Below are 13485 nucleotides of genomic sequence, written 5' to 3'. Positions count from 1 at the left end.
TTCCAACATTTTTTCTTTTTGGGTTTTTTTGTACATGTTTTTTCTCTTGCTATCAGAAGTTTTATGCTGCACCACATTTTGTGTAATTCAGCATAAAATATGTCAGTATACTAAACCAGAAAATGTCTGATCTAATACCAGTCCAATCAAATACAGACCTGAGACCCATGCTCAGGAATAAAACACTTTCATCATAGGAAAATAATCAACATCCATCAGTAGCAGCACATCGTGAAGTGTTTTATTCCTCTTAGACTACAGGAATTTGCTAACGCTAACAATTTTTTATTAATTAAACATCTACAATTGGAGTCAGGGATCCTTCGTGAGACGAGTTAGTTCCTATTATCACTTATGCTATCGCAGTAATTCTGTCACCATTCTCTCTATTTCCGTCTCTCTTTCTTTAGAAAAAAAAACCCCACAAACATGGTATTAAGTAACCGCAAACTCGTCTGTCATGTAGACAAAAACTTCCTGACTGTTGCAAAGCACTGAAACTGGAGACTCCTTCCATAAATGTTAACCAAACGGCTCCTTACAGAAAACTTCATCACATCGACTTTAAATAACGGCACAGTTAAAAAATCCGTTTTTTTATTAGCTTTAAATTAAGTGGTGTGTTTGTCATACAAATCCCTCTACAAGTTGTTGCTATGGAAACAATAACTTTTTAGAACATCACTACTGTCAGAGATGCTGTTAGAGAAAATGCATCAGCACCATCGAGCCAATCAGCTTTGAGAATTCAGCAGCTCTGTGGTGTAACGTTTTATTTAATCAGTATTTGTTTTCCAGATCTGTAATGAGATATGTTCACTTTTGGTTTTCTCTGACGTTTTTTTTTTTTTTTTTTTTTTAAACTCCTTCACTTGAAATTGTTTGCTGGGTTCTGAAAACGTTTGTTCACAAAGTGAGAGCATTTGTTTTTTGTTACTATAGTCTGATCACTTCTCAGAAGGCATCAAATCAATATTTTACACAGGGATCATTTTTTATTTACAATTCTGCAGTGGGTGTGTTTGAGGTTGCATAATTTACAACAAGGTATTTTCTCTCTCTCTCTCTCTCTCTCTCTCACGCACACACACGCCCTCTGAGTGCTGCAGTACTTCTCCACAAGCAGAACATTTCTTAGTCTCTAGATTGTCTTCCATTTAAGTTTAAAAAAAAAAAAGTTATGTAACATCAGCCAGCCTCAGACACTCTTTTCCTTATTCTACACTTTTCTGGCGATGAGCTTCAGAATCTTTAAGCTTGCAGTCTAATTTGCTCTCTGCACCTCAATGTATATGCACATATTGTATGTGCCCCAATTTCTGATGGACAAACAAACTTTTGAACTCTGAGACAATGAGCTTTTAAGTGCAAGCTCTCATCTAGTTCACACTGTAATGTTTAAAAGTTTATTCACAGTTTTGTTTGGGAAGTAAACATGATAATCTCACATGTTTGCCTGTGAAAAGTTTGTGATTGGTCAGGTGCACAGTTGCACAGGTCAGTCAAACAGCCTCTTCCTGTTAAAGCAGGTGCTTCTTGGGTACAGTTGGTTAAGGAAAGGTACCAGACTCTTTAGCAAAACCTAGAGGTCTAGCTTGCAAGACTATGCATTTGGACCAAAAGGTGCTTTCCGAATCCTAAACTGTGTTCAAATTGTATATAAAACCCATATAAAATATAATAAACTCATATCTGATGTGTATCTTTAATTTATCTTTAAATTGTATTTTTTGGGGGGAATTATGGTGGAATTTCTAACTTATTAACATTGTTCACATCTTTGTCCAACTAGTAAATTGTGTCCTTTTCTTCTTCTTGTTTCCTTACATCTATCTAATCCATTCATGTAGTCTATCCATTCATCCATCCAATTGATCAAACCATCCATCTGTCCATCCATCCATCCTTCCATCTATCCATCAATCATCCATCCACTTATCCATCGAGTCTGTGCATCCAATCTATCCATCCAATCACTGATATTTTCATTAATTTTCATTGTTATTTTATTCCAATTCATCCAATGCAAACATCCAATCATTTTATCCACCCATCCATGTATCCAGTTCATCCATCCAATCAGACATTTTCAAACTGTCAAGCCCTTGATGGAATTTAAAATTTTTTTCTTTAATCTATTTGTTTAAAACATTTAAAATCACTCCTTCAGCTATCCTTCACATTCGCTTATCCTATCCATCTAATCTACCATCCATCCAATCTACCATCCATCCATCCATCCGTACATACATACATTGACTATATCCATTATCCATCCAACCAATCTCAAACACTTACAAGTGTCAAGCCCTTGAGAGATTTATATTTTAGAAAATATTTTTGCCAATTTGTTCGTTTAAACTGTTAATCACTCCTTTATTTGCCTATTTCATCCATTCATTAATCTATTCATCCATACAATCACAAACATTTTCAAACTGTCATGCCCATAAGCTGCAAAGATTTTAAAATATTTATTACAATTATTTGTTTAAAACATTAATCAGTCCTTCACCCTTATATCACACTCATCCAATCCATCCATCCAGTCCATCAGATCCATCCATCATCCATCCATCCATCGATTCATCTATTAAATCCATCTATTTATCCATCACTTCAATTATGAACACTTTCTAACTGCTTTTGAAGAATTCTTGAAAAATTTTGAAATGTATTTGCAAAAAATCTTGGATCGCTCCTTCTCTCCGTCTATCAAATTCACTTCCTCGTACATCAAGTTCAAGTTCAGTTTATTTATATAGCACATATAAAAACAGCCACGACTGACCAAAGTGCCGTACAGAGGTTCAGAAAAAGAGTAACATAAAATGAAGAAATCAGCACCACTAAATACAATTAAGTACATGCAGTGTGAAGTTTTGTGAAGCTTTGTGGTGTTTCGTTGTGTGTGTGTGAGAGAGAGTGAGTGAAAGAGAGAGAGAGAGAGAGAGGGATAATATTATGTGACTGATTGGTGTCTTGGGTTTCAAAAACAAATCTCAGTCACTGGAAATGTTCTTGTGTAAATGTCAGGTATCACACCCTATTCACCTTACGTTGTCTTTAAATGCCACAGTGCATTATGGGTATTCTGTACTCACTAGGCTCCATGGTATAAACTTCAGTTTGTTCGCAGTTTTGACTCTCAATAAGGTCAAAGCAGGTACAGTTTGTTTAAAGTTTATATATTTTATACTTGTAAGGAATATTTCTGTTATAACATTTATCCAGTGGTGTGTAAATAACATATTTATGGCAAAAATAAGTAGAACCTCAAAATTCCAAGTATTCCGATGTGTTATGGAAATTTTCAGGATAATTTATTTTTTATTCTTCTACCTGACTGTAAAAGCTACTACAACGACTAACAATAATATTAATACATTCTATTAGAAGAAAAAACAATAGCCAACTTTGCTACTTTTAAACTATCACATTGCTCTAATAAACTAGCACTTGGTTATCATAAATCTTGATTTTGAACACAGCCAGTGAGACATTCAGAAAGGGATAAAGGTGTAAAAATGTTTTAAAATAATAAAGAATAAAAGTAATTTGAGTTTAATCCTAAATGTTGGGAGTAGGGTGGGGTTCTAGATGCACAATGTGTCTTCTGTTGCCTTTTGTACATGCACACACACATACACACACGTGCGTTTATCTACGCCTCCTGGTAAAGAGAGCACCCGCTTGACCGTTGTCAGAACACGTCTTACTGTCTACACACTTCAAAAGTTAGATACGATTGTCAGGAATTAAAAGAATGTATCATTTCCCCTTTAGTTGTCTAGTGCAGCAGTGTGGCGGTTTGGAACACAGCCCAAGACATGACAAAGGAGGAGTGTTAGGAAGGAACAAGTGTGTTTTCTAGCCTTTCCATGGGCTATGTTTGAAATTGCATGCTACTACACTCTTCCTAAGTAGTGTGACAGCATCTATGGTAAATTGTTGAGTGCACTAGTACTGGGTTTGGGATTTAGCCATTCATCACAATGGACAGTTCAGCTTGCTAAAAGTACATGGTATATATACTATCCATACACTAGTACAGTAGTATGGATTGGGACACAGCCTTTGAATATAGGTGTAAATACTGAAGTAGTGCAACAAAATACTGAGCCGTCTATTATGTTCTAATCACTGATCTATTGTTAACATGGCGGTTTGGGACACAGCCACGCAGCACAGCTAGCAAGCTAACACTAGACACTAGGGGTGGTGTAGTATTTTGACACACTCTTTAGTGCACTGGTATGTTGGTTTGGGACACCACTATGGCTTTATCTCACACAGTGCAGGCAGTTCTGTGCACAATCACTATCCTCTGTGTGTGTGTGTGCGCGCGCATGCGTGTGTGTTCTTTGATTGTTGTTATCTCCAAGGTTATGGTTGCCATGTCAACAATGTTGCGTAAATCCAACTATCAGGTGTCAGGTTCTGGTTTCCTGGGTATGTAAATGAGATTGAGTTTGCATTTGTGTGTGTGTGTGTGTGTGTGTGTGAGAGGATGTCTGAGGTAGCAGATTTTAGCCTCTGTGTGTCTGTTTCTGTTGTAACATCCCATATCTACTATAACACGACTCTAATGGACAATAATATAAATTGTAAAAACAGTTTCTCCAAATTATTCAGTCAGAATTGCGTGAGCGACACATGAAATTATTTCAGTGTTAAGAGATTGCAGAACGTGCAAACTGATTTACTCTGTATGCGTAAACTTGCACATGTCCATTGATCAGCTAGCGTGAGACAGTGGAGAGGAGACGGCCATCAGTTTCACCCAGGACGGTAAGAAAGTTTTCTTCTCTCAGATCAGGTCATCAGCAGGAGACCTCGAAAAAAAGGAGAAAACTCGAATACGGCAGATTCTTAGTCGAGCTTCTCAGAAGCCTACTTTCTCAATTTAACAGTTTAAACTCTGAGTATCATTCGATATCGACATTTTTAAAATGAAAAACTACTTTTAACATTGAAACACTACAGCACAAAACTGCAGCTTTATTCGAAAACTGCAGCTTTGACACAAAAATCACTTAAGTGCCTTGCAAAAGTATTCAGACCCCTGACCAATTCTCTCATATTACTGAATTACAGATGGTACACTGAAATTTCATTCTGTTTGATATTTTATTTTAAAACACTGAAACTCAAAATCAATTATTGTAAGGTGACATTGGATTTATGTTGGGAAATATATTTATGAAAAATAAAAAAAACCTGAAACAACTTGCTTGCATAAATATTCAACACCCCCCCTATTGGTTGCAATAACAGCTTTAATTCTTTTGGGATATGTACACTATGTACCAGCTTTGCATGCAGTGTTGGAGTGATTTTGGCTCATTCTTCTTGGCAGATTTCCTCCAGGTTGTTCAGGTTGGTCGGGTTATATTTGTGGACTGCAATTTTCAAATCGTCTGGGGTTGAGATCAGGACTTTGACTGGGTCACTGTAGGACATTTACCTTTCTGTTCTTAAGCCACTCCAGTGTTGCTTTTGCCCTGTTCTTGGGATCATTGTCCTGCTGAAAGGTGAATTTACTCCCAAGCTTCAGTTTTTTTAGAAGACCAAAGCAGGTTCTCCATCCATTCTTCCTTCAGTTCTAACAAGAAGCCTGGTTCCTGCTGATGAGAAGCATCCCTATAGCATGATGCTGCCACCACCATGCTTCACTGTAGGGATGGTGTGTCATGAGGCATGGGAAGCTTTAGGTTTGCGCTACATGTAGCGCTTTGAGTTTTGGCCAAAAAGCCTGGTCTCCTCTGACCACAAAACCTTTTCCCACGTTAGAGCTGGGTCACTCTCATGCTTTCTGACAAACTCCGGCTTTCAAATGGGACTTTTTGATTAACGGCTTCTATCTTGCCACACTCCCATAAGCCAGTGTTATGCAGCACTCTTGATATGGTTGACTGGTGCACCATTACTCCACTCCCAGCCACTGAACTCTGTAGCTCCTTCAAAGAGATTGCTGGCTTCTCTGTGGCTTCTCTCACAAGTTTCTTTCTTGTTTGAGCTCTGAGTTTTAAGGCAATGCCTGAGTGGTGTGATGCAGCTTCCGCTTCCTGATTATTGATCCACCTGTGCACACTGGGATATCCAAACACTTATTACTTTTTCTCTAACTTCTGTAGAATGCTCTTTAGTCTTCATTTTCCTGCAGATTCACAGCCTGATCAATGAACCTTCAACAATGGGCTTTTATCCGGAAAGTGTGACAGAAACTTTAATGATTCACAGGTGGATGGCAATGGTAAGGCAACTGTGTCCTCATTAAGGCAATTTCTTTCATCTGTGTAAACTGGGAGCTTCTACAGCACAGGGCTTGAATACTTATGCAAGCAAGATATTTCAGTTTTTCATTGTTATTAAAAATATTTCCCAACACAAATCCAATGTCAGCTTACAATAATTGATTTTGCGTTTCAGTGTTTTGAAATACAAAAAGGAATGAAATTTCAGTGTACCATTTGTAATTCAGTAATATGAGAAAACTACTCAGGGGTCAGGGGTCTGACTTTTGCAAGGCACTGTACAATGAGTTTAATAAAGTATAAAATATAAATATAATAAAAATAATTTAACTTCTAGTTCCAAATCCAATTCATTTAGTCTTTTCTATTTGTTGCAGGATTAGATCAAATTAATTCTCTTTTTCTTCTCCAATATCTGATCCACCATTTTTTAATTTTTAACTTTGACTTTCACTTTATCTCTAACTTTAACTTTATATTTAACTTTAACTTTATATCTAACTTTAACTTTATATCTAACTTTAACTTTATCTCTAACTTTATCTCTAACAATAACTTTAAAGTTGAAGTTAGATAAAGTTCAATTTAGAGATAACGTTAACTTTAATCTTATCAGTAACTTCATCTTTAACTTTATCTCTGACTTTGTATTTATTAAATATTGTTTGGATGAGTTGTGGTGGAAAAAAAATTTATTTGCCAGGAATTTCACTAAGTTTTGAGAGGCCTATTTTTGAAGAAGATGGTGGTTATTATTAGTTTGTTTGTTTACATTTTTGCATTTTATTTATATAGGACCTGTCATTTCCAGTAATTTATTTCCATGGATAGTGACCATTAGTGAAAATGTTTCTGTTAAAATAATAATAATAATTAATTCTAAATTATATCGTCAGGTACTTGAGAGAAAATCTGAATCTTAGAAATATTTACAAATCTTTGAAATGACAGAGGTGGACGATATGATATCTTACCATAAATGTCATATCATGATTCTCAGAGATGTTTCTATGATACACGATATGGATCACAATATACAGCAATACAGAAGTGTTCAAACACAGTTTTTTTAAAGTATTGCCATTTCTTATGTTTACATAAAAAGCCAGCTTTGTAATTAATACAGTGTCACTCCTACCCTTTAGAGAATAACAGCAACAGAGTTTATTTTCCATTTGGTAATATGGTTAACAAGGCAATTTTACATGTGTGCATCCTCATATTTCTACCCCAGGGAAACAGTACTCGGTTAAAGTCGGACTTCCTGGGGTCTGAGAGGAAATTAAGAGTTTTTCAAGAATGACTTGAATTTGCTTGAAATATTTAAAATATTCTAATAATTTTGTCACATATATTTTTGAGAGAAAACATTACTTCTACTGTTTGAGTGGAAAATTGTGTGTAAAGTGTTGTGTGTATGCCAATAATAAAATTTAAAAAAGCACTAAAAATATAAATATGATGTACATCTTAGTAGATTTTAGAATCAATTTTGTAGAAACAGGTGTATTACTTGTGTGTGTGTGTGTGTGTGTGTGTGTGTGTGGGTGAGAGAGAAATGTAGTGGTGCTGCAAGTTACTGTGTAAACAACACACCCTGGAACAGTGTGAGGAGACAAACCCAACCCTAAACCAGCTTAACTCTCTGAGAAACAGGTTCTGCTGATACCCACACACACATACACACACAGATACAGAGTTATTAGTTATAAAAAAAATTAGAGCTCTATCTGAAACCCTGGATCAGTATTGGGCGAATACCAGCACAAAATGGTGGAGTGGATATAAGCTATAAAAGAACAAATTAGACCCGATCCTGTACCAAATATAACATGAATATATTTTGTATTAGGATTGATTTTATTATTTTTATATTTTATAATTTATTATATTTATTTCTGTTTGTAATATAAGTGATTTTTCTGTTTGTTTCAGTTCAACTGCTGTCTTTTATGTCGGTAAGGTTTCAATATCAGTATCGGAATATTAAAAGTGGTAGCATGCAATTTGTATAATAATAATAATAATAATAATAATAATAATAATAATACTGAATAAATACTTAAATAAAATAAATAAATATGCTTTAATATTATCAGTCATCTTTTCTGCATTTGTTTGCAGTTAATTAGCCCTATATAAATTTCATCTCTTCATTGAATCATTGACTGCTTTTTTTAATGTTTTTTTTTTTCATGCATCTGTCTTTTTGTGATGTGTGTCATATCATAACACATCACGGTGTCACACGGTCACCACATGGTCTCTTGTTCATGAGAAATTGTCTCATGTGTCATCACTTATTGTATAAACTGCGTTTAGGTTTTCATAATAGCCGATGTCTTATTTTGTCTAATAATTTGTACACAGCCTAAACATTAACAAAAAGGCTGATGTAAAAATTGTTAAAAAGGTGAAGAGGTTGAGTGTGATATTACTGACAGGGACTGTGTGTGTGTGTGTGTGTGTGTGTGTGTGTTAGAGAGAGAGAGAGAGAGAATATCCCACTGTGAATAAATCCAGGTTCACACCCTGAGATGAAGGGTGTGTGTGTCTCTATGGAGAGACAGACGGAGGGATAAAAGAAGGCAATTTGATACGACCTGCTCTCATTGTGTTGTGCTGAAATCATGAGAAAATTCACTGAACACAAGTGACGTGATTCGTCTCTCACTGTCTGCCTCTCTGTGTTAGTATAGAGCAGAGGGTGGTGTGTGATGTGTGAAGCTGAACACACCCACATCATGCTGGACGGTTATCATATCTGTAGTATAAAGGGCGATTCAGACTGATTGGTGTTTATACTTTGTGCTTGTGGATTTTCTTCCTGTCTTAGTTTCTGTTTCTGATAATATCAGGGAAGCACCAAATGAGCGTAATTAACCCAAATTAAAGTCAGCGCGCACACACACACACACACACACACACACACACACACACACAGTAATTCTACTGAATGGGTATGTGTGGGTCTAGTTCTCACACACACACACACACACACACACACATGGCTATGGAGATTTGCGTTCCTGCATTTCCTGGATTTTATTCTAATCCCTCTTTTAACGACTTCCTTGTTTTGGAAGCAAATTAGAGCAGACATGAATGTGAAGTACCACCAATGTTTACGCTTGAAGAATCTTATTTTTTTCTTCAGCTTCTACAAAAAAGGAACTGGTATAAAGTAGCAGTTCAGATTTATTTTACATACAAGTTATTTAAAAAAGTAGGCACATTATTTACATGTGTACATTAATATATAGGCTGTTTATTGTAGCCTGAGAGGTTTTTTTAATTCCCCCTATAGAACCCAATTTTATTAAAAATATTTAACTTTTGTCAGTAACTTATGGTGGGTTAAGTTACATAAATAATGGTGGATTAGTGTGTAGGATTGGTTTAGTGTGTGGGATGGGTTTAGTGTGTAGGAGGAATGGGTTTAGTGTGTGGAATGGGTTTAGTGTGTGTGTGGGGGGGTTAGTGTGTAGGGGAAGTGACACACATACACACATACACACATACACACACACACACACACACACACACACACACAGCCAAAGAGACTCCTCCTCCTTCTTTCTTGCTGCTTTTCCCTCATGTCTACTCTCTCTTCTGTAAACATAGTTTACTCTCTTACTCACACCTCGCTTCCATCCGGTCACTTCCTCCCAGGCCTCTTCGCACACACTCCCACATGTACTCTGTTCCTCACTCTCTGTTACACACACACACACACACACACACACACACACTTTTATAGAAAAGCTGCTCTCTCCCTCTCATTTCTCACTCGAGCACCTTCTCATCCTCACAGGTTTATTCCTTCTGATCCGTTCCAATCTGAAGCTCTGCCGGTTCCTAAAACGATGCCGAGACTCGGAGTGTGAGCGGATTGGATGCTTTCTGGCCAACAGGAACTTGCAGAAATGTTCATACGCAGGTAGGAAGGGACTTTGTTCAAATCTGTACTTCGTAGCAGTTGTCGTGTGTATAAATATCACTGTATTCACAAAAAAAAAAATATCAGAGACGTTACAAAACACAGGCACTCTGGGTTCAGTTTTGGGAAGAGGCTGTCTTTCCAAGGAAGGGGATTATGGGAAATATGCACACATTAGCAGATATGAATGAAAAGTGTAGCTCTATGGTTAGTAGTAAACTCTTATTTATTTAGCACATTTTACATATTTTGAAATATACAACATATTTATTTAGAGAAATAACAATATTAGAATAAAAAACATTTTAAATGTATGTACACACAGGAGATTATCTGTGAGAGACTCAACTCATTTACACCCCAGTTCTTCAGATAAACACACACACACTCAGTAACTATAGATAACATAGCTGCATCTTATGAAGCGCTGATGAGATTTTAATTTCATATTTATTAGATTAGAACTCATATTCAAGCTTTAATTGCTCTTGCTAAAAATAGCAAACCTCACATATGGCGTTATATAAAATACGCCTGCACAGGACAGGAGAACGTGTCAGTAATCATCCGAATCCTGTTCTACACTCAGAGAGACATGAATTAACACATAGCCGTGTCATTTTCCATGTGTCACCTTCGTGAGGTATTCTCATGAGCACGGTGTGAAATCTGAACCCTGTGTGTTTGAAATTCTCAGCTGGAGTCAGAGTGCATTGTGGGATCGAGTTCGGCCTTCAGAGGATCGCTCGTGTTTTGTCGAGTCGCTGTTTTTTCCCTTCATAGGCATTCCTGTCATAGCTTTAAGGAGGCCAAGTGGAGGAAAAAAAGAGGCTTAAATTCACTCACACACTTCTTAGCAAGTAGGTTTGCTGCTCAGGGAGAGAACAATATTCAAGTGTAAGCCTGTAAAGAAAGGAGATGGCGTTATTAATGTGAGTAATGAGACATAAATCCAAATCCCAGGAGCTCACCGTCTAATGAGGTTAAGGCTGGTCATGTGACCAGAGTGAATTTCCAACATTTACATGTGCTTCCGGATGTATTCTTATTGGGATAAAGTGTTGAAAAGCTGTCATGCCAACTAGGGAACTTTTACTGTTGCTGCTAAATGCTTAGGAACTCGGCTTGCTAAATAGTATGCACCACACAGGTTACTACAACAGTATGTAGGTTTGGGACACAGCCCATTACTTAATGTGTAAACTTAAAGGTGGTATAACATTGTGAGTCTGTGTTCCAGTCTCTTTTCATTCTTGTTTGTCTTTAGCTGGTTCAAGTTTAATTTAACTCAAAGACAAGTGTATAGTGATCATACTATGTTTAATCCACAGGCTTTATTATTCTAAAGAAAACTAACCATCGAACATACGGTAGTGTCCACGAAAACGTGATGAATGCTGACAGCTGATGTCGGGCAAGCTGTATTTACATAGTTCACTTAATGTGATACACAACAGCAGGACAGCGAATAAACCATGTATTTGTATTTATTCTAAAAGTTATTTTGCATGTTTGTGACATCATTAGGCTAATATTATGATTTTAAATGAAATTTGCATCGTATGGAAGGTGGATGTGTGGCTTTTAATCCATTTAAAGGACTTGATGGAGAAAGTGTAGAACAAACCCAACAGGGTACATTGCCTTGTGTTTTTTTTTTTGTTGTTGTTGTTTTTGTTTTTTTTTTGGGTTATGGAGCGCTTGTGGAATGAAACGCTTGTAAATTGAACACATAATAAATACTTAAATAAGTTGTTGTTGTTGTTGTTCCTCTTTTGGCTGCTCCTTGGTCCACAGCAGATCATTGGTCCACATATTTGATTGGCACAGTTTTTACGCTGAATGCCCTCCCTTATGCAACCCTCCCCAATTTTATCTGGGCTTGGGACCGGCACTGAGAGCACACTATTGCGTGCAACTGCAGTGGCTGGGGTCGGGGGTCGGTGCCCTGGCCGGGAATCGAACCGAGGCCACAGTGGTGAGAGCGCTGTGGCCTAACCACTAGTCCTCCGGGGATAAAATACAGAATGAATCAATTAATGTCTCTTCTCTCTCTCTTTTTTTTATTCCACTTTAGGTCTGCCAGCAGCTTCATGATCCATCTTTGACCAGAATGCAGTGAGGGGGGCCCTGCTCTTTTCTCTCATTGTGGTTTAACCCATGCTGTGATGTCACAGTAATGGCATCTGTAGTGGCCAATAGGGGTCGAGGAAACCAGGCGCTGGTCCCGAAGGGCGTCGACCCTGAAACATGCATGATCGTGTTCAAGAACCATTGGGCTCAGGTGTTTTCAGGAGTTTACAGACACTATTGTTTGCTGTGCAATGATCAATTTGAACCACAAGGAAACATTATAAATGATGAAAAGAAGTGTGTGTAAAATGTGCATCTTATGTGTGTGTATACACAGAATATTATGGACACCTCATGTTTGTTTGTGCTCATCAGGTGGTTAAGATCCTGGAGAAACATGACCCTTTACGCAGCAGTGGAGGTCTCAGCCTCGGGGTCGGAGTTCACACTTTCAGAGCTCATGGTCTCCGTCACGCGACAATCCCACTGGATGAGGCGAGCGCGGTGCAGAACTACGTAGAGCACATGCTGTTCCTCCTGATGGAGGAGGAGAGCGGAGTGGGCGGAGCCATGGGCCCCATCTTGGAGTTCGTCATTATGGAGAACGTGATGGAGCGCCTGTTCGTGTGGAGCCTGAGGCGAGATTTCACCGACCAATCAAAGCTCGAGCAGCTCAAGATGTACGAGATGCTGATTGGTCAGGCCAAGCAGCCGCTTTTACATCACAAGCCGATTCTGAAGCCGCTGATGATGCTGCTCTCGTCCTGCTCGGGAACAGCGACGGGTCAAACGGGTGAGGTTCATAAGTAAATACATCAGTAATCATTTTACCTTTCTATCTGTTCCTCCTTTTTGTCTTTCTTTATGTCTTTGTTTCAGTCTTTTATTCTCACTCTCTTTTGTTCTCATTTCTTTCCCTGTGTTTTTGTTGTTCTGTCTTTTGTTGTTTTTTCCTTTGATCTTTCTGATGTTCAATCACTTTTGTTTTTTAATTTGTTTTTTTTGTCCTTCTGTCTTTGTCATTCTTTGTTTGTCTTTTGTTCTATCCCTCTTTCTGTCTTTCTTTATTGCTTTTTGTATTTTTCTTTTCTTGGTTTCATTGCTCATAGTGTATATATCAATATTCTTTACAGAATATAATGTTATTCTTGTTTTTGTTGCTGTCATTGTCGTTATTGTTGTTGTTGTTGTTGTTAAAATTACAAGATACAGAAG

The 13485-nt window shown here is 37.4% G+C and overlaps 1 protein-coding gene across 3 annotated transcripts in view; it reads left to right on the top strand.

The window, feature by feature from the left end:
* The window catches only part of fhip1aa (FHF complex subunit HOOK interacting protein 1Aa), a 27292-nt gene that overhangs the window by 596 nt on the left and 13211 nt on the right, over nt 1–13485 (top strand). For 2 of the 3 annotated variants that reach the window (XM_053230940.1, XM_026942933.3), the window contains exons 2-4: nt 10072–10197; nt 12275–12481; nt 12646–13063. In XM_053230940.1, the coding sequence (XP_053086915.1) occupies nt 12377–12481; nt 12646–13063 (523 nt within the window). In that variant the 5' untranslated portion in view covers nt 10072–10197; nt 12275–12376. Of the gene's footprint in view, nt 1–4378; nt 4792–10071; nt 10198–12274; nt 12482–12645; nt 13064–13485 lie in introns of those variants that run through there. The other variant, XM_053230939.1, reaches the window with a different exon arrangement.

This window comes from Pangasianodon hypophthalmus, chromosome 28, assembly GCF_027358585.1.
Source record: "Pangasianodon hypophthalmus isolate fPanHyp1 chromosome 28, fPanHyp1.pri, whole genome shotgun sequence".
Taxonomy (NCBI): Eukaryota; Metazoa; Chordata; class Actinopteri; order Siluriformes; family Pangasiidae; genus Pangasianodon; species Pangasianodon hypophthalmus.
Note: the sequence above shows the minus strand (reverse complement) of the source record. Positions and strands in the feature narration are given on the sequence as shown.